This window comes from Rhinoderma darwinii, chromosome 10 (assembly GCF_050947455.1).
Source record: "Rhinoderma darwinii isolate aRhiDar2 chromosome 10, aRhiDar2.hap1, whole genome shotgun sequence".
Classification (NCBI taxonomy): domain Eukaryota; kingdom Metazoa; phylum Chordata; class Amphibia; order Anura; family Rhinodermatidae; genus Rhinoderma; species Rhinoderma darwinii.
In genome coordinates, this window is record NC_134696.1 from 86329074 (window position 1) to 86351603 (window position 22530).

A 22530-nucleotide genomic window follows, 5' to 3' on the forward strand; every position below is an offset into this window, starting at 1 on the left:
GATTTTACCGGACACGATAGCGCAGTATGCTGCGCTATTGTCTACGGTAAACCCAGCCAGATCTGCGACGGAGGCTTCTACCGGAGCCGCCAACGCAGAGCTGAACAGTGTAACTAGCATGAGCATAAAATTGCGATAAAGTGTCTGGTTATTCTGTAAAACAATTGTGGTATTAAGGGGTTAACTTCTACACCTCCAAAATTCTGTCTGTGTGGGACAATATCCCATCCTCGATAATCAATGCATTATTTAAAACATTCAATTTTTATGAAAAATATAGAGATCGCATACATTTTTACATACAAACTGATTGCAGGGCATTCCCCACTGACAATATTTATAATAAACCATGCATTACCAGAATACATTCACAGTGTATAAAGCCCCCCCATTTAACAAATACTTAAAGAGGCTTTGTCACCACATTATAAGTGGCCTATATTGTACATGATGTGATCGGCGCTGTAATGTAGATAACAGCAGTGTGTTTTATTTAGAAAAACTATCATTTTTGACGGAGTTATGACCTATTTTAGCTTTATGCTAATGAGTTTCTCAATGGACAACTGGGCGTGTTTTACTTTATGGCCAAGTGGGCGTTGTACAGAGGAGTGTATGACGCTGACCAATCAGTGACCAATCAGCGTCATACACTTCTCTCCATTCATTTACACTGCAAATAGCGATATAGCTATATCACTATGTGCAGCTACATAAACACACTATAACATTACTGCAGTGTCCGGACAATGAATATGCATTACCTCCAGCCAGGACGTCATGTGTATTCAAAATCCTGACACTTCTGTAGCGTCTCTGTGATTTACAGCATAGCAGGAGTAGTCTCGCGAGATTACACTGTAAACCAGGGGTCTCAAGCACACGGCCCGCGGGCCGCATGCGGCCCCTGGGGCTGTCCTCTGCGGCCCGCGGGACACACAGCCGCTAGTATCGGCTCTGCTCCGAGACTCTGGAATTCCCTGACATCGCTGTCCACATATGAACAGCGATGTCTGGGGCTTCCCCAGAGCCAGAGTCGCGGGCAGAGCGCTAGTACAGGCTCTGCCCGGGACTCTGTGGAATTCCCTGACATCGCTGCCCATATATGGACAGTCTGTCAGGGTCTTGAGCGGAGCAGAGCGCTGGTGTCGGCTCTGTTCCTGGACTCTGTGGAATTCCCTGACATCTCTGTCCACATATGAACAGCGATGTCTGGGGCTTCCCCAGAGCCGGAGTACCGGGCAGAGCGCTAGTACAGGCTCTGCTCCGGGACTCTGTGGAATTCCCTGACATCGCTGCCCATATGTGGACAGTGTGTCAGGGTCTTCCCCAGAGCGGAGTCCCGGGCAGAGCGCTAGTATAGGCTCTGCTCCGGGACGCTGCGGAATTCCCTACCCTGACATCGCAGCCCATATATGGACAGTGTGTCAGGGTCTTCCCCAGAGCAGAGTCCCGGGCAGAGCCATATTATCGGCTCTGCTCCGGGACTCTGGGGAAGCCTCTGACATCGCTGTCCATACATCGACAATGATGTCAGGGGCTTCCCCAGAGCAGGAGTCCCAGTGATGTCAGGAGCACAGCTGGAGTCCCAGGAAGAGCCTACTAGCTCTGCCTGGGACTCCAGCTCTGGGGTTGCCTCTGACATCTTTGTCCATATATGGACAGTGATGTCAGGAGCAGAGCTGGAATCCCAGGCAGAGTGCCAGAAGCGGCTCTGCTCCGGGACTCCAGCTCTGGGCAAGCCCCTGACATCACTGTGGCAGCATCTGCAGAGGGCACTGTGGCAGCATCTGCAGAGGGCACTGTGGCAGCATCTGCAGAGGGCACTGTGGCAGCATCTGCAGAGGGCACTGTGGCAGCATCTGCAGAGGGCACTGTGGCAGCATCTGCAGAGGGCACTGTGGCAGCATCTGCAGAGGGCACTGTGGCAGCATCTGCAGAGGGCACTGTGGCAGCATCTGCAGAGGGCACTGTGGCAGCATCTGCAGAGGGCACTGTGGCAGCATCTGCAGAGGGCACTGTGGCAGCATCTGCAGAGGGCACTGTGGCAGCATCTGCAGAGGGCACTGTGGCAGCATCTAAAAAGGGGCTGCCCAATCTTGACACGTGTGCTAACTGAGCCGCCGGACTGCATTTAGCGACAATTAAACTGGAAAGCTGGATTGTTGAAATAAGCACGTGGAGAAATATCTCAAATTTTAAACCTAGCGGTATTATTATAGTAATGTAGTGTAGTATTATAGTAATATAGTGTTATAGTAGTTCAAATAACTAATTGATTAACAATAATTTTGTATTGTATCAAATTTGAAAGTAATGCGGCCCGTCGACTTCCCATTTTTTCTATATGCGGCCCACTTACCCGGCCGAGTTTGAGGCCCCTGCTGTAAACAGTCATTTACAGCGAGATCTCGCTGTGCTGTGCTGCAAATCACAGAGACGCTACAGAAGTGGTCAGGATTCTGAATACACATGACGTCCTGGCTGGAGGTCATGTATATTCATTGTCAGGACACTGCAGTAACGTTATAGTGTGTTTATGTAGCTGCACATAGTGATATAGCTATATCGCTATCTGCTCTATAAATGAATGGAGAGAAGTGTATGACGCTGATTGGTCACTGATTGGTCAGCGTCATACACTCCTCTGTACAACGCCCACTTGGCCATAAAGTAAAACACGCCCAGTTGTCCATTGAGAAACTCATTAGCATAAAGCTAAAATAGGTCATAACTGTCAAAAATGATCGTTTTTCTAAATAAAAAACACTGCTGTAATCTACATTACAGCGCCGATCAGATTATGTACAATATAGGCCACTTATAATGTGGTGCCAGAGCCTCTTTACGCAATACATTATTAACCCCTTTAAGCTCCATGTAGTTCCCTTAAAGAAAATATATTTTTAGAAATAAAACACTAACACCATCAATTCTGTAACTGTAGGTAGGACAACTATTTTTGTTAACGTGATCCAGTCTAACCAAAGGGGTTTTACCATAAACAAAATGTATCACCTATTGACAGGATAGGGGATAAATATATGATCGGTAGGGGTCCGACCACTGGGACCCGCACTGATCCCGAGAAAGGGCTTACCTTGCCGTTCCTTGGTTTATATCCTGGGATATGAATGGAGCGTTAACTAAAATAATTGTATCTACAGTTACAGAATTGATGGTGTTAGTGTTTTATTTCTTTTTCATATATCTGTCCTTTAAGGGAACTACATGAAACTTAAAGAGGCTTTGTCACCAGATTATAAGTGCCCTGTCTTCTACATAATCTGATTGGCGCTGTAATGTAGATAACAGCAGTGGTTTTTATTTTGAAAAACTCATTTTTGAGCAAGTTATGAGCTAGTTTAGATTTATGCTAATGAGTTTCTCAATAGACAACTGGGCGTGTTTTTACTTTTTACCAACTGGGTGTTGTACAGAGAAGTGTATGAGGCTGACCAATCAGTGACTAATCAGCGTCATACACTTCTTATTGTTCCAGCCCAGTATGATCCACAGCACAGTGTGATTGTGCAGTGAAAGAAGCTGGGCTGGAACAATGAGAAGTGCAGGACGCTGATTGGTCACTGATTGGTCAGCCTCATACACTTCTCTGTACAACACCCAGTTGGTAAAAAGTAAAAACACGCCCAGTTGTCTATTGAGAAACTCATTAGCATAAATCTAAACTAGCTCATAACTTGCTCAAAAATGATAGTTTTTCAAAATAAAAACCACTGTTGTTATCTACATTACAGCGCCGATCAGATTATGTAGGAGACAGGGCACTTATAATCTGGTGACAAAGCCTCTTTAACCCCTTAAGGACACAGCCTGTTTTGGCCTTAAGGACACAGCCTATTTTTTCAAATCTGACATGTGTTACTTTATGTGGTAATAACTCCGGAATGCTTTTACCTATCCAAGCGATTCTGAGATTGTTTTCTCGTGACACATTGGACTTTATGATACTGAAAAAATTTTGCCGTTAAATTCAATATTTATTTGTAAAAAACACCAAAATTTAGAGAAAATTTGCAAAAATCTGCATTTTTCTAAATTGTAATGTATCTGCTTGTAAAACAGATAGTTATACCACACAAAATAGTTACTAGTTAACATTTCCTATATGTCTACTTTATGTTTGCATTGTTTTTTGAACGTGCTTTTATTTTTCTAGGACGTTACAAGGCTTATAACTTTAGCAGCAATTTATCATATTTTCAAGAAAATTTCAAAAGGCTATTTTTTCAGGGACCAGTTCAGTTCTGAAGTGGCTTTGAGGGCCTTATATATTAGAAACCCCCTATAAAACACCCCATTTTAAAAACTGCACCCCTTAAAGTACTCAAAACAGCATTCAGAAATTATTTGAACCCTTTAGGCATTTCACAAGAAATAAAGCAAAGTAGAGGTGAAATTTACAAATTTCAATTTTTTTTTACTAAATTCATTTGTAATACAGTTTTTTCTGTAACACAGAATGTTTTACCCGAGAAATGTAACTCAATATTTATTGCCCAGATTCTGCAATTTTTAGAAATATCCCACATGTGGTCCTAGTGCGGTAAAGGACCGAAACACCGGCCTCAGAAGCAAAGGAGCACCTGGTGGATTTTGGGGCCTCTATTTTATTAGAATATATTTTAGGCACCATGTCAGGTTTGAAGAGGTCTTGTGGTGCCAAAACAATGGAAACCCCCCAAAAGTGACCCGATTTTGGAAACTACACCCCTGAAGGAATTTTTCTAGGGGTATAGTTAGCATTTTTAGCCCACAGGTTTTTTGCTAAATTTATTGGAACTTGTCTGTGAAAATGAAAATCTACTTTTTTTCTGAAAAAACATACGATGTTTTCGTTTTTACAAGGAATAAAGGAGAAAAAGCACCCCAACATTTGTAAAGCAATGTCTCCCGATTACGGCAATACCCCATATGTGGTAATAAACTGCTGTTTGGACCCACGGCAGGGCTCAGAAGGGAACTAGGGCCATTTGGATTTTGGAGCGCAGATTTTGCTGGAATGGTTTTCGGTGCCATGTCGTGTTTGCAAAGCCCTGGAGGGACCATAACAGTGGAAACTCCCCAAAAGTGACCCCATTTTGGAAACTACACCCCTCAAGGATTTTTTCAAGAGTTATATTTAGCATTTTTAGCCCACAGATTTTTTGCTAAATTTATTGGAACTGGTCTGTGAAAATGAAAATCTACTTTTTTTCTGGAAAAACATACAATGTTTTAGATTTTACAAGGAATAAAGGAGAAAAAGCACCCCAACATTTGTAAAGCAATGTCTCCCGATTACGGCAATACCCCATATGTGGTAATAAACTGCTGTTTGGACCCACAGCGGGGCTCAGAAGGGAAGGAGGGCCATTTGGATTTTGGAGCGCAGATTTTGCTGGAATGGTTTTCGGTGCCATGCCGTGTTTGCAAAGCCCTGAAGGGACCATAACAGTGGAAACTCCCCAAAAGTGACCCCATTTTGGAAACTACACCCCTCAAGGAATTTTTCTTGGGGTATAGTTAGCATTTGGACCCTACACGGTTTTTGCTGAATCTATGGGAATTATGCCGTGAAATTGAAAATCTAAATTTTTTCTAATAAAATGTCGTTTTAGCTCAGATTTTTTCATTTTTACAACAGATAAAGGAGAAAACACACCCCAATATTTGTAAAGCAAACTCTTCTGAGCACAGCAATACCCCATATGTGGTAATAAACTGCTGTTTGGACACATGGCGGAAGTTAGAAAGGACGGAGCGCCATTTGACTTTTGGAGCTCAAGTTTTGCTGGAATGGTTTGCGGCCCCATGTCACATTTGAAAAGCCACTGAGGGGCCAAAATACTGCAAACCCGGCAAAAGTGACCCCATTTGGTAAACTACACCCCTCAAGGCATTTATCATTTGCCTGGACATATGACGGCTTAGGAGTGAAAGGCGCATGTGAGACCAATTTTGGTGATTTTCGCAGCATTAGCCCACAACGGCAGGGCTCTGGGGTCAAATAGTAAAACAAACCCCCAAGTAGTGACCCCCATTTTGGAAACTGCACCCCTGAAGGCATTTTATTAACGGGTGTAGTGAGCATTTTGACCACACAGGTTTTTTTTTTTTCTATTAGAAATGAATGCTCAGTGGATGGTGCAAAGTGAAAATTGCAAATTTCCACAGGTATGTGCCATTTTAGTGCACAATATTTTGTGCCCAGTTCGTGCCACTGAAGACAAATACCTCAAACTGTTAAGCGGGTTCTCCCGGGTATGGCGATGCCATATATGTGGACGTACACTGCTGCTTGGGCACGCTGCAGGGCGCACCATTTGGCTTTTGGAGCGTGGATTTTGCTCGCTAGTTGTTTTGTTTGGGGTATTGCTGGTATTTCAGTTTATGATGTGGGGGCATATGTAAGCTGTGTGGAGAACATCAGGGGTATAATAAGAGAGTATAATAATGCGGTAAATAAATAATAATCCGCAGACGTGGCCGGTGTTGCACTGATAAATGGCGCCCGATATTATCCGCTTTTGGACACTCTGCACATTTTGCATCGCCATATTCTGAGAGCCAAAACGTCTTTATTTTTTTTCACTGGAGCTGGGTGAGGGCTTATTTGTTGCGGGACAATCTGTAGATCTCATTAGCACCATTTTGGGGTACATGCGATTTTTTGATCACTTTGTATTAAATTTTTTTGGCAAGCAAGGTGACCAAAAACCTGCAATTCTGATGATTTTTATTATTATTTTTTTTACGGCGTTCGCCATGCGCTATGAATGACAATTTTACGTTATTCTGCGGGTCGGTATGATTACGGCGATACCATATATATATATCGTTTTTCTTAAGTTTTGCAGCGTCTGCACGATAAAATCACTTTTGTTTCAAATAATTTATTTTTGGTGTCACCAGATTCTGAGAGCCATAACATTTTTATTTTTCCGTCAAAAAAGCTGCGGGAGGGCTTGTTTTTTGCGGGACGGGCTGCGTTTTTTAATGGTATAATTTTGGGGTACATGCAATTTTTAGATCCCTTTTTTTATTCTGTTTTGCAAGGGGTAGTGACTAACAAAAAGCGATTCTGGAATAGTTTTTTATTTAATTTTTTTACGGTGTTCACCGTACGGGTAAAATAGCGTGATATTTTTATAGTTTGGGTCGTTACGGACGCGGGGATACCACATATGTGTACTTTTATTTATGTTTTTTGGTTTTTCCTATAATAAAAGACTTATTATAGGAAAAAAGGCTGTTATAGTGTTTTTTAACATGAAACTTATTTTTTTTTTACTTTTTTACAACATTTTTATTAACTTGTTTTAACTTTTACTTTTGTCCCACTAGGGAACTTGAAGGCATGAAGCCCTGATCGCTATTCTAATACACTGCACTACCTACATAGTGCAGTGTATTAGAGCTGTCAGCTATTCACTGACAGCAAGCCTATTAGGCTTCGCCTCCCGGCGGGGCCTAATAGGCTTCCGTACTAGGAAGCGATTGTTAGGCTATGGTTGCCATAGCAACCATCAGAACACTCGCGGGTGCCGATGGTTGTTATTAGCAACTATAGGGTACGATCTAATCACTTAGATGCAGCGATAGCTGCATCTAAGGGGTTAATCGGCCGGATCGGAGCCTTGCTCCGGTCCTGGCCGTTAGGGCACGATGTCAGCTGTGACAAACAGCTGACACCCGCGCCCGTGGCAACCATCGTGGTTGCCGACAGGGCTACAAGCCACTTCGATGCATCGATCACGTTTATCGATGCATCGAAGGGGTTAATCGGCCGGATCGGAGCCTAGCTCCGGTCCTGGCCGTTGCAGAGGGGCGTCGGGCAGCTGATTCCCGGCGGTGATAACGCTGGCTCAGCTTCTGAGCCAGCGTCATCACATACACACGTCATAGAGCTGTGATTGGTCAGTCTGCTTTGACTGACCAATCACAGCGATCGCCGGCAGGAGACCGCTGTGAATGGTCCCCTGCCGTCTTACTGTGCCGATCAACTGTCATAAACAGTTGACGGCACAGTTCTGTCACCTTGTCCTTTGACAGGGTGACAGTTTTTAGCCAGGACGCACCGGTACGTCCCTGTGCCTTAAAGCACTTCAATGCAGGACGTACCGGTACGTCCTGGTGCGCTAAGGGGTTAAAGGAGTTTTACCAAGATCAACATTTATCATCCACAGGATAAGGGACGTCTGATTGCTGAGACCCCACACCAATCACTAGAAAGGGTTCTGAGTCCATTGTTCTTCCTCACTTACCCTTTTAAGCCACTGCCACTCCTTGAGTTGTGAAAAGCTAAAAGTTGACAAGCAGCATCTCAGAAATATGAGGATTACCTCATATACCATTATACCATTTATGTCATTTCTGCTATACATCTAAAAAGAGGGCAAAAAGCAGCTTTGCAAATACTCTTTTGTGTATACAGCTCTAATGCAGGACTATGTCTCTCCATGGAAACCGATTACTAACTACCCCTGTGTGCAGTCATGGGTTACGCTATTCTATCAGCCCTCTGCTTTTACTAGTCTACAGACAGTATGAGAAAAGATTTTTAAGACCATTTGCAAAGTTTCTTTATTTTTACACTTTTTTTCAGGTGCATTGGAGCAAGAAACAGATGGTTGAAAAAAATATATAGCTTTTACACCTCTTGCACACGACGGATTTCGGGCCGTGAAAAACGGTCTGTGTGTCGGCTGTATTTCCCGGCACGACCGCGGTGCAGGTGAACGGGACTCCTGGCATCATAGACCTTTATGATGCTGGGAGTCTCTGCCAACTCGCGGAATTGCTGTTCGGTACTATATAATTTTGTTGCGATGGTTAATGTTGCTTTCATTCATCCGAAGTATAGTCTGCACATAAATGTCTCGCATATATAAGATATTCGTTATGTTCATTGATTAAACGGTAATTGAACGTTGATGATCATTATATATTGTAGGTATATTTTCCGTACCTGCTGATCAACAAAAAGAGATACGCTGGTCTTTACTTTTCATCCAGCGCAACCACCCATGATAAGATGGATTGCAAGGGAATAGAGACTGTAAGGCGAGACAACTGCCCCCTAGTGGCCAATCTGATCAACACATGTCTGCAGAAGATCCTGATTGACAGGTAGACAAGCATGCATACCTATATACAGTATACTTATACGCTTTCTGCTGTACCCTAATGGATTCTTAAAGCTGACTGCCACCACTTCTGCTTGTCTTATGTGTGTTCTCACGAGTGAATAGATAGATGGTTCCTTATACAGTGAATAGGTAGGCTAATCAGTAAGGTTATCATGTGATTGGATATAGGGAATCAAGAATATTTTATGTGTCCTCAGAAAATGACATATGGTTGAAATCATGTTTTTTGTTCATCCTATTGTTTAAGAATTTTTGGTGGTTTTTTTTTTCTCTAAAGCATTATCTCTACTAAAGATGATAGATTCACAGACTGACCCTTCCTGTTCTGTAGAGATCACTTCTCAGCAGTCATCTCATTATCACAGGCAGAATTACACGGACAGGAAACACCGATATATAGATAACACAGGATCCAGCATTGACAATAGGTGATGGACACAGCTCCCCTCCTCCCCCTCCCTGCTCAAGGACCTCTGCACAGGTCAAAGAGCATGCCTGGAAAACTCTCCCATAGAAGTCAATAGGTCCCCTCCTGTTCACAGGTTCTTATGGTCCGTGCGACTGCTGTAAAGCATGGCTCTAAATGCTGTCAACAGAAGCTCAAGCAAGATGGAAAAACAGATTAGGAGAAAAGATTATGTTTGACGATCTTGTTTTAATTAGGGAAAAAATGTAGGTGGTACGAAATTTCCCTTTAAGTCCACTTTATGTCTGAGGTCTGAAGAATGGCAATGCAGATTCTGTCATCACTGTCATTTATTATTCCCTCCTCTATAGTGTAGAGGAGGATCGCAATTTAAAAGGGGGGCTAAATGTGACAACTACTCTGGATGTGCCACTCATGGCTTATCACTACCCTTCCCCCACACATGGCGTGAATGGGGAATTTGACACTTTGTCAATTGCATTAGTGTGTACTTTCTTTTTTGCAAATGTTTTAAAGACTGTGGTTTCTAAGAACTGTTATGAAATAAAGTGATGCTTCCCCTTAAAAGAAAAGTGCAATGGTCTGTATGTTGCATACAGTTTTTGCCCTTTCCAATGCATAGTATTACCACACCAGCCATTTGAGATCATAAACGGTTAAAAAAAAGTTTTACGGCAAAAGGAGGGATGCAAATTTTTGGTGTACATTTACATCTTTACTTGGTTCTGTTTAATGGACTGATCAAATAAGTATAGTTTAGCATTTGTTTGGTTATTTGGATCCGTTTAATGGATGTAGATTTCTCTTTCTATGCAAACAAGCCATACATTTGGATTTTGTTGCGCATTGACTTCTTCTGTTGCAAAAGAAAAAGTATAGCAGCATAAAGGTTTTTGCAGCGCTACATAAAAGTATTTAGACGTAATCATGTAAATTGTATGCCAAAAGGTCACTTGCACACGCTCGCATTAAAGCAACCTGTGGAAACGTAAAGTTGTGTGTATAATTTTTCTTTTGGGGTCTACAAAACATGTAAGGTCACACTTAAGAAGTTCTGAAAGGTTCTCTTTAAGAAGGATTTTTAGTTATGGAGAAATGTTTAATTTGCGAAAATGAAATGTAATAGTAAATAGGCTGAAAATATAAATATATTTGGTGCGACCTCTGACATAAGTTAGTGTTGATCACCGCATACACCAGATTTGATAGTGGTGGTTATTAGTTGCATGTAATAAAATATCGCATGTGACCGTCATCCGTCTTGAGAGTTTAGGCCTAGTTCACATCATCTTCATTTTCCTAAGTTTGTTGTATACACCGGGAAGAACTCCCAACATATACATTGAACGTAGGCTGTGACAGATGCTCTAGCAGTGGCATTCATCACCATAGACTAGGCAGAGCGGAATTTTATTCCGCAACATGTCAATTGTATTTGCGTAATCGCTGCAACAAATCCGCAACAAATAGCAATCACAGGCGGTAGCGGCAGTCACATGGGATGAACCGTCTTTGGTCCGGCCTCCTGGGAAGATACTTCATCCCATGTCACCGCCATGAAACGTCATCCCAGGAGGCCCGTCTGCTAGCAGGCCAATTAGTGCAGTCGTTTTCTGCGGCGGATATTCTAGTTAAAAAACTGCACCACAGTTTCCGGGCGAAAAACCGCACCAATGTCCTCCGGTGCTCAGGTTGGATACACTGTGTGCTTTTACGCAACGTATCCGCCCCATGTGAACCCGGCCTAAATGTAGTTCAATAGTGAGATGTGAACTAGGCTTTAGTTACTAAATCTGGCTATATAGTTGTTGTTCAAACAATCTCCCCTGACTAAACTCGAAGTACCAGTTTGCTTGAACTAAAATATGCTGGGACTTATAAGGCCATTGTTCACACATCGTGATTTGGTGCAGATTTTGATGCAGATTTTTGAGCCAAAGCCAGAAGTGGTTTCAAACGGAATGGGAAATATAAAGAGAGAGCTTATACTTCTCTCTCCTCCTGTATTCACTTCTGGCTTTGGCACAAATATCTGCAACAAATCGCGATGTGTGAACATTGCCTTAGAGTGACACACGTGCTATTCCCTGGCTGTTCTAATACATTTGATCTGGATGAAATATAATAGTAATAATATAGGTATATAGCAATAATTTGGACACTTTTGCAGCCAATGTTATATATTTGTCCAATGCAAAAAAATAATGAAGCAAAAAGTCTTGATTTAAAAAATATCCTACCATTTTGTTTATATAGCTCCTATGCAGACCTTTGCATCAGACTACAACCCCTGTGTGTCGTCTGATCCTGCTGTCTTGTTTCTCAGTCCTCTTAATAACCTGCAAAGAGTAGAAAATGGGGCAAAGAGAATTTTAGACAAGATTGCCGGATCAGACTACAGGGTTTGTTTGTAGTCTGTAACCATGGAGACACAAAGATCTGCATAGGAGATGTATATAAAACCGTAAGATATTTATAATCAAGACTATTTGCAAAGTTGCTTTATTTTAGATGCTTGGGGAGAGGCAATGAATAAAGTACCCTTTAACTATATTTATAAAAATACTTTGTAAAAAAAAAAAAAAAGCTCAGGGAATTTTTTTTTATGTGCTAGGAATTTATAACCCAATTTTATTTGTGGATAATGTTTCCAAAGCTTGAAAGTGCTGTGCATTTAGGTATGTGTTGCCCCTCTGCAGCCCATTGTAGTTACCCACTTATTTTTTTTTTTTTTTTTTTAACAACTTAAACTTGTAGGGACCCAATGGGAGCTGTAGAACATGCCAAAGACGTGATCTCTGATCTGCTCTGTAATCGGATAGACATCTCGCAGTTAGTTATTACCAAAGAGCTGACTCGTACTGCAGATGAGTATGCAGGAAAGCAGGCTCACGTGGAGCTGGCAGAAAGGTAAGCGATAATAGTGGGATCTTATAATATCGTTATCAGCTGTCCTAATAGGATCTACCAATTTCCTATGTGAATATACTGTATTTTCTGTATGCAAAGCTGTCTTTTGCCATGGAGGCATGAAACCCGCTGTATATAGTTCTCACTGATGCCTGCGTGTCCTTTAAACAGACTGGATAGTAGCATTATAAACTCCAGCTTTTACCAAAGTGACAACTATATTTACAGAAATGAAAGTTTCTATTGTCAAAGAAGAGCTGTATTCTTTCACCCCCTCCTAAAAAATAAAAAAAAATCAGAGCGTAGCTTGTAGCACTGCCTGCATGCGCTGATCCGTGACGGAGGGGAAACGCAGAAATAACTTGTCCCACCCAGAGCAGCTGTGTCTAGTTGCCTAGTGGGGGAGAAAAGAGTGTGGAAAAACATTTCAGAGCGTGAGCTAAAAATTACACCGGCTTTCTGTGACCCACTAGATGCCGGCCACTCATTGCTCAATTTCAATCTCCTGTTACTCGTGAACTCAGCAATTTATTTTTTTTCTTTCTCATGTGAGACAAGTTATTAGAAAACCAACTGTCTTTAGGAAGGGCTGTCATCACTTCCAGTAGCTGATCTCACAATGATCTACTTATATGCCCATCACAAATTGCTTATCAGTAATTAATTTCCTAAAATTTAATTATTTGATTTATATTTAAATTTATTTCATGATAAATTGACCAGTAGGTGGCAGTAGATATTGGTGATACCTATTTATAATATAGGCATCCACAATACTTAGAAAAAATAGTCCACTCTTTAAATTTAGTTTAGGGCTCTACAGCGAGATGGAATCACTTGTGATTCCTGGTAAAATGTCAGCATTACTGCGACTAGTAGGCAACGTCATTGTTTCCCTATGGAAAAGAAAAGTTGCAAACAACGCTGTAAAAACGGGGAAAAAAAACTGCCTACTTTATTTTTTACCCTGTAGCTAAACATTGAAGTCACTCACGAGGCGCAGTACTGTTACAATATTAGGAGACTCTGGCTTGACTAAAATCCCTAGTTGTGTTTCAACGCACTCCTACGGGTCTGACATTGACTGACTTACATGGATGCCACCTTCAATAGGTGGCACTAGAGATTGTTTCCCTCCTCCTAGAGAAGAGCTAATTTGCAGACTTTTCCCATATAGCATTACCTGTACGACTCCATACCCGCTGTGTCTATTTAAAAAGAACCAGCACCCCTTAAGCGCTACGTCAAAGGCCTCACACCCAGCCAGCCAGCACCCTGCTCTGTACTGATGAGGGGCAAAAACCCTGAAACTGTTGTCTACAGATGTTTTGTTTTTTCTTCCTTATGGAGGAGACTCTGGCTTGGCTGAAGTCTATAGTTGTGTTTCAAAGCTCTTCTATTTGTCAGACATCGACTTACAGGGAATCTACCTCCAGTATGTGGCACTAGGGAAATGTTTTTTCTTCCTCTGGAGGAGAGCTAATTTTGATACTTTTTCCGTGGAGCGTAGTCTGTAAGACCCCATATCAGCTGTGTCTCTTCAAAGAGCACCAGCACACCCGAGCGCTAATACTACAGCAATTCATGGCCAATTCAGTGGAGTCCCGCCTCCTAAGAAGCCTTAAAGGGGTTGTCCACTACAGGACAACTGATGACCTATTCACTGGATAGGTCTTCAGTATTTGATCGGTGGGGGTCCGACGCCCGGACCGGTCAGTTGCTACGGCTGCCTGCGGGCACCAGATGTCCTTGCACAGTATGCAATGTACAGAGCCGAAAGTAGTTGGCTCCGTACATTGCATAGCGCCCATGCTGCCAAACGGCAACTCGGCCGCTAATCCGTGACCGGAGCCAACTGCTTCCGGCATTGACGTCCGGTGCCCAGAGGCAGCCAGAGCAACTGACCGGTCCGGGTATCGGACCCCCACCGTTCAAATACTGATGACCTATCCAGTGAATAGGTCATCAGTTGTCCGGTAGTGGACAACCCCTAAAGGGTATCCAAATTTTGAAAAAACTTTTAACATGTCAGAAGTTTTGATTGGTGGGGGTCCGAGAACTGAGACCCCCACTGATCGATAAAATGAAGCGGCAGAATTTCTGAGCGCTGTGCCGCTTCGTTTCTTTTCGCCTTTCCTCGGCATACAAAGCAAGCAGTGTACGGACTCGTAGACAGTCTGTTGAGCCTGTACGCTGCTCGCTCGGCTTTCCATAGAAAGCAAATCAGAAACTAAGCGGCACAGCGCTCACCTGAGCGCTTCTGCCGCTTTGTTTTAATAATCGGTGGGGTCTCAGTGGTCGGACCCCTACCGATCAAATCTTCCGACATGTCCCTATGATTTTAAAGGCTTTTTAAAGTTTAGTTACCCTTTAGGCTGCCAACACACAGTAGATGAGAAGTGGTCAAATAGGTGGGGGTCTGCCCAGGATCTAATGTATATGGGGGCAGACCAATGGCTGAGGTTGGGAAAAAGAAGGATCGAGTGTGTTGGATTTCAACATACTTGATCTTGGCTGGAGGCGTCTGGCAGCATCTTATTACCCCCACCCCCATTGTGATAAACATGGATACTCAGATGATCTCATCCTGCATGTTTGTGTGGAGTCAGGGGAGTTGATTGTCTGTTCAAAAACAAAAAATTGATCAAGCTTAATTTTTTTATGTAAAAGAAACAAAGCCAGACTATAAAATCCCATCATGTATTTAAGAATTGAATGAAAAAACTGAAATTTCTGCTTTTTGTGGTGTTACCTATATCTTTATCGCAGGGGTTCCTCAAGATGGGGGAAATGTTTCCTCATGGTAAAACAGATGAGAATCACCGATCTAGAGAATGGAATATTTTATAATATTATAAAGTTGAATATTTTTTTAAACCCCCTTGCTGTCTTAGTTCTCCAGATGAGAAGACGTGTGTTCCACATATATTTTTCTGGCCATTTGTGCAGCTATATACAGTGATTCTACAATATTTTCCCTTGAGTAAAAAGATGATTTCAGAATTACTGTGTTCATGTGACTGCAGTGCGTGAAAGTAAGTGAAGTTGGAGTTGCCGTTCTGCCATCTCAGAGGTGGTGTAGACTTTCTGCTCATCTCACCTGCAGTATGACCAAAAGAATGACACATTCACGGAATTCAACATTCTACAACTCTATATCTTAGGTTTACTTACTTTGGAAAGCCCATCAGCTTCATTTACTGTTAAAGGGTACCTAAACTTTCAGAAAACTTCTGACATGACATAGTGACATGTCCGAAGTTTTGGTCAATGGGGGTCAGAGCAATGAGACCACAGCGATTGCTAAAACAAAGCAGCAAAAGCGCTTGGGTGAGCGCTGAGCCGCTTTAGTTTCTGGTCGGCTTATTTCATAAATCCGATGTAACGGTGTACGGGCTCATAGGCTTTCTTTTGAGTCCATACACCGTTCAATCGGCTTTCCGAGAAAAAAAACCGAGTTCTTCTGCTGATTTTCATTTAAGCGATCGGTCGGGGTCTACATGCTCTGATTCCATCCGATTAAAACTTCTGACGTGTCACTATGACCTGTCAGAAGTTTTCGGAAATTCTAGTTACCTTTTAATATGCACAATACCACTTTGCTCTGTATTTTTATATATTTATTTTTTTTCTGTTACATTGCGCCAAAGCCCTGGCATAGACGTAGCTCTATCATTTTAGCAGACATTCCTTTCATAAAAATATTAGCAAAAATTTGGTCCGTTTTGTCTTCTGCAGCTTGTATGTCTTACAATACAATACAAGCTGCTGGATGCCGGTCACTGCTCATTCTATCAGGTCAGTCTCCAGTTCTTCTCTCCCCGCTCTTGAAAGTTGATCTTTTTTTTATTTATTTATTTTTTTCCCATTTATTTTCTTTGTTTGTAAAGCTGTAATGCTATAGAAAGAGCTAGTCACAACTTTATGTAGTGATCATCTGCTTAAATATATTGAATTTACATTAGGTTATAAACTTTTACTTGCTGTGTAAGTGGTGTGCTGTCGGTTACTTACCATTTATTGTGTATCCGACCTTGAGCAGACTCTAATATATAAAGTGCAGATATTACTCGTGTTACAGCAGACTATTGCTCCTGCAGTTAAGCGGTGCCTCCCCAAGAGATGAAGGAAATTGCTTGCTCTTCCTGTTCATTCTATGGTTTACAGATTGCTAAGCACAGAGTCCTCAGATGGGTCTGACCAGGTGTCTCAGCCCCCTCCCTTGTGGTATGGCAAGTACCTTGAGTACCTTTCCTTTCGCACCCACCTCCGTTGCTTCTGTGTGGGTGGAGACCATCTAGTCATGATGCTTTGCGCTCCGTTGACTGCTCGTACGAGAAGCCGTTGACAGGTTCCCTTGGGCATCCATGTGCAGATTTCTTACTATGCAAGAACAAGACTGAGCAGCTAGAACAGTGCCTAGTGTCTTCACTACTTACGTCATGGTTCCACATATGATCATCCACTGATTTATTTATTTTTTGTAGCGGATTTACCAGACATCACAATTACTAAAAAAAACAAAAAACTTCCATACTTGACCCGCCATGCTTTTATTTTTTGGGAAAATGCCTCTTTAATAACACATTGGACAATATTTTTTCTTTTTGTGTTGTGGGCAAAGCCGATAACTGTAAAAGCCATTCACTGTATGTTCCAATATCAGACCAGTTACTAATTCTATTCTGCTATATCCGCATCTATGATCTCTTAAAGGGCATGTTCACCTTTGCAACCAATTATTTTTTTTATTGTTACAATGCATTCAAAATAATAAAGACTATTTGCAAAGATGCTTCATTTTTATTAAATCTTTCCTTCCGTTTTGTGTTTACAGCTCCTATGCAGACCTATGTGTTTCCATGGTTACAGAATACTAGCAAACCCTATGAATCTTGATTCTGGTGTTCTTCCCCTTGCTAACCTATAAAATGTTCTGTAAGTTTGTAAGTAACGGTACAAATAGAAGTATGGGGCAGATGTATGGCAATATGACTGCAGGATCAGACTACACAGGGTTTGTTTATTGTCTGTTACCATAGAGACACATGTATCTGTACAGGAGCTGTACACACAAAACGGAAGGAGATCTTTAGTGAAAACTATTTCCAATGTTGCTTTGTTTTTCATTATATGTGCATTAGAGCAAGAAAAAAATGGGACGCGAAGGTGGCTATAGGTTTTAAGTATTGAGTTAATTGTTATGTTTTTGCGTTATACATTTTTCTATGTGATTCGGGTTTGTTAGTCACATGACTTTCTTCTGACCACAGTATCTGGTTTTATTTGTACAGAATGCGAAAGAGAGATCCAGGCAGCGCTCCTAACTTAGGAGACAGAGTCCCTTATGTGATCATTGGGGCAGCCAAGGGAGTTGCTGCATATATGAAATCTGAGGTAAGAGAACGTAGATGAATAGACCACCTCCCTCCTACAGCTATAAAAATATTGAAATTATTTTTCGCAACAAATAAAGCTAATTATGAACGGTCGTTCTCGCTCCCACAAGATGGCTATATATGTTAGATATGTGTCAACGGAACGATCATTTGACTGACCGACATAACCCCGAATTCACCAATTAACATGAATTTCTGGTTTTCCAAACATAATGAGTTTTAACTGGTTGAAGATACTTGATGTCTACGCTCGTCGTGAGCAGCTGGACTTTGTCGCATTATGATGAGCATAGACGTCATGCTGATCGCACGAGCACAGCAAGTGTGCCTGTGCGATCAGGAACAGGGCGATGGCTTTAATAAAAAAGCCTCAGCCCTGCTCTAACGGTGGAGATGAGAGAAACCTCTGATCTCCGTTGTTAACCCTTTCAGTGCCGCTATCAAAGCTAATTGCGGCAAAGGGAAAATGAGAAGGGGAACCCCCCTTTGATTGCGTCACAGGGAATCCCTGTGACCGGATCGAGGGACATACCTTATATGGGCAGACAGCCCAGGGTCCATTCAAGGACCCCAGGGCTGTCTGACCATATTTTGCTTTATTAGAGCATACTTAAAAATGCACTAATAACTGCCATACACAGGCTGACGTACTAGAAAATAGAGATGCTAGTACATTAAAGTTTAAAAAATCTAAATTAAAAATCCCCTTATGGGATTTTAAAACAAAGTAAATGATAGATAAATAAAAAATAAAAGTGATGATAAATAAAAATGGGTACACAAAATATACTCGCAAATACACATTTTTTACAATAAATAAACTTTATTAGGTATAAGTCCCAAAACATAAAATAATATACACATATTTGGTATCCTGAAGGCCGTAACAACAAATTTATAGTGTCATTTATGATCCGTGTACGCGGTATGCAAAAGAAGTAAATGAAAACTGCAGCGGAACTGCTTTCTTGTCAGCATTTTTGCCAAAAGTAAAAATGTGTATATAAATTAAACGATAATCCAAATGTACTCAAAAATAGTACCTACACAAAGAACAACTCGTACCGCAAAAAACACTCACAGCTTTGTCAAACAAAAAATGAAAAAGAGGAAAATGTCAAAAAAAAACCTCTTCTGTTCTCCAGGCCAAATTCGGTCATGTCCTTAAGGGGTTAATGTAGTGTTTTTGTTTTTTTGCACTAAAAGAAACACATTTACAATAGAGACCTATGCATGTCCCTGGGTGTAGCCATGGCAACTAGAATCAAAACGTCCATTTTTGACATAAAAAGTTTGTTACAATGAAACTTGTAAATCTCGTAATCAATATTTATCACCTATCCACAGGATAGTTGACAAATATCTGATCGGTGGGGATCCGAATCCTGGGACCCCTACTGACCCCGATAACGGGCTTACCTGCCTTTCCCTGTGCACGCCCCATATGGATGGAGCGGTACTGCGCTCACTCAGCCACCCCTCCATTCATTTTCTATGGATAAGTCGGATGCTATCTCCGGCAGCCCCTTAAAAAGTGAGAGAAGCGGTGGCTGAGCATGCACGTTTTACTCCAATGACGTCTAGATTAAGACTGGCGTATAAACCACCCGTCTTAAATTCCCCCCCGTGTGTGTGTGTGTGTGTGTGTGTGTGTGTGTGTGTGTGTGTGTGTGTAATGATGATGATGATGATCAACACACTATCTCAACCCCCATTTCTTCCGCAATATCAGCCACTCTCCAGATGCTGTGTTTTTTATTTGCATGTGGTTTCCCCCAGAACTGCCTTTTAATCGCAATTAATATGAAATCATTTACTGCGGCGATGTTTTCCCGTTAAAGCTCACACATGTACATATTAATAATCCATGAAGAATGGATCTGGTCTACACTTCTACGTGGCTTTGTATTTGGATTATTAGTGAAAGGGCTGGAAGTGACACACCTTGGGCTCAGGTGCCGTTTAGGAGAGAGTGAGTTTAGATACAGGTTGCACTTCTGCTTTTTTGGTATTTTTCTACAGAGCCTGGCCTGGCAGAGAAAGTGGTTCCCTGTCACCAGGGACCAGAGGTTGCTGTCTGGCTTCCAACTTCTGCAATCTCTCTATTAACTGCGCTTAGTCAGTGAGAGGCACAAGCCCTATTGTATGTACTGTTCCCCAATTGTGTCATTATAGAGGAACTTCTTTTAAATGAACCGAGTATTTATTATGTATCCATTGAACTATATAACCGATTTATTTATTTTTTACATTTTTTTTTTTTTACTAACACCACAACAAAGGGCATTCAACAGTAAAATCCAATCTTCTAAACTTTTGTCAGTTCCCGTTGCTTTTAAGATAAGTTCTTCCTAAACAATGATGCTTTTGAGGCCGAGCCAAATAAAAGAATGAAATTCCCCCTGAAATCTGAATATAACACTTAATGTGCACCTGTCCTATGTCAACAATTGGGAAATAAGGTGCTGCCTTTTCATTGGATTATATAATTAACCAAACCATTTCCTCAACGTTTCTTTTGTTTATGGAGTATGAAGTGTGAAGCCACGAACTATAACTATACCTATTACCCACAGTGCCAACTTTTAGAAGGGTAATAATGTACCATGGGTAATTCAGATGAACTGTGGCTTTGTTTTCTGCACCATCAGCAGAATACAGGTGCTGTTTATGGCAGTCTGTACTCTCTGAATGAAGTTGCTGCTGTGTGCCGATAGGCAAGGCAACAGCCCACCTGCCTTCTCCATTCACTGAATATAGACAGAGCCTGCATTTAGCTGATGGCACCAGGAGGTGCCAACGGTTTTCATAACCCTGATAGACTTTAGTGGAGAGTGCCCACCTCTTTATTGAATATCCATCTTGCGAGCCGCCTCACCTTGCAGGAGACCCCTTTTCTTCTTCTTTCGATAAGTTGTCGTCCTAGAGGTGGCACCCCTTATCAGATATTTATGACTTATTCTGTGGATATGCCATAAAAATGGTAAAATGCCTTTAAATAATGCTCCACTCACGTCGTCAACGTTTGTTATTCATATTTGGCCACAACCCATTTTTTATATTGTGAGAGGAATAAAACACTTTAAGGCTCACGATGCACACGATTGTAATTTTCATCCGTAAATATTTACGGATAGGTGTCTGGGCCGTAGAAACGATTTGCAAAATATAGAACATGTCCTATTCCTGTCCACAATTGCGACGCGCACTCGCCCATAAAATTCTATTGTATCAGAGATATGGCCCATGGTTGTGTTGGCTCCCTCTATGCTAACAAACTTCAAGCTGCCTTGTTCTGATTGGTCAGCATCAGAGGCAGGGAAGCTAGCTCCACCCTGTTCGCTAACTACAGCAATCATAGCATATGGGGAGCCAACACAATAGTGAGCCTGATCTGGATCAGGGGGGGGTTTCCGGAAAAAGGAAAAAAACTTGCTGAAATCAGGGAGACGTCGCTATTCAGGTCAGTTAACCAGTTCAATTTATATGACCTAGTGACAGGTACACTGTAACTAATCCATAGATTGTTATACTGTCTGTAATATACGAGAATTCTTACACTTTCTTTATTTTGGTTTTCTATGTTTTTTATTAGGATCCTATCTATGTTCTTGAGAATAACATCCCAATTGACACCCAGTATTATTTGGAGCAACAACTGGCAAAGCCTCTACTAAGAATATTTGAGCCCATTCTGGGCGAGACCAAAGCAGAGAGTGTGCTACTGAGTGAGTACCGGCTTTCACAATTCTTTTTGTTGCCTTTTGGAAAGAGACTACAGTTCCCCTAGACTCCACAGTCAGACATGTGACCGAACTGACCTCCCACAATGCACCACACTGGTAACCGGAAGCTAGCAGCAAAATTATGATGTCAATGGACGGCTTAAAGTATGTAGGGAATTCTCATATAAAGCTGGCAAACCGAAATGTTATTTTATAAATTTGTAATATACAGTAAATTTCCATTATTCCAGCATTATTGGGACTAGTGCTATACGATCATATGTTCTCAATTATTGGATGCCGGATTAAAGGACTTTCACTGTACTTTTATTAGCTTTTGAAGTTTGTTTGACCATGAAGAGATGATGCAGGAGTGAGTTGAACTAAATAAAAAATTATTTTAAAAAAAAAAAACAACCAAACAAACTGTCCAACATTTTGCTGTATAATCTGGACCGCCCTCCTAATGACATCATAACCGCTGTAAGGGGGTGGTCCAGACTACATATCCAGACTGTAGTTTTTTCCATTATTATAATTTTAATTTTTTTTACATTTCTACTGTGTTGCAGCAAATCAAAGTAGTTCCAAATGCAATAACAATTCTGGAACGTCTTTTTTAAGAACTTTGCAATGCGCTGCTCCTCTGTTTTACCACCTGGACATGAATTGATTGACATCTGTGGGTTACACTTTTCCCCCCTGTTGATGTGAGGTTTTGTTACACTTTCTGACAGTCCAATAAGTGCGGACTGTGACACGCCCTGTTGACTCCTAGTTGTCAATTTAATATTGTCCAGGAGGAATAACACAGGAATGGCACAATGCAGAGTTCAAGAAGAGATGCCCCAGAATTGTGGGGAACAGAGGAATGCAAGTATTTACTATGACTGACATGTCAGATGACCTCTTTAGTG

General features: G+C 41.6%; 1 protein-coding gene across 2 annotated transcripts in view; it reads left to right on the top strand.

Annotated features, from left to right (window-relative positions):
* The window catches only part of POLD1 (DNA polymerase delta 1, catalytic subunit), a 120567-nt gene that overhangs the window by 52814 nt on the left and 45223 nt on the right, over positions 1-22530 (top strand). Inside the window, exons 20-24 of one of the 2 annotated variants that reach the window (XM_075840166.1) lie at positions 8957-9132; positions 12337-12489; positions 16228-16287; positions 17784-17886; positions 21484-21616. In XM_075840166.1, coding sequence (XP_075696281.1) covers positions 8957-9132; positions 12337-12489; positions 16228-16287; positions 17784-17886; positions 21484-21616 — 625 coding nt within the window. The remainder of the gene's footprint in view (positions 1-8956; positions 9133-12336; positions 12490-16227; positions 16288-17783; positions 17887-21483; positions 21617-22530) is intronic. The other variant, XM_075840167.1, reaches the window with a different exon arrangement.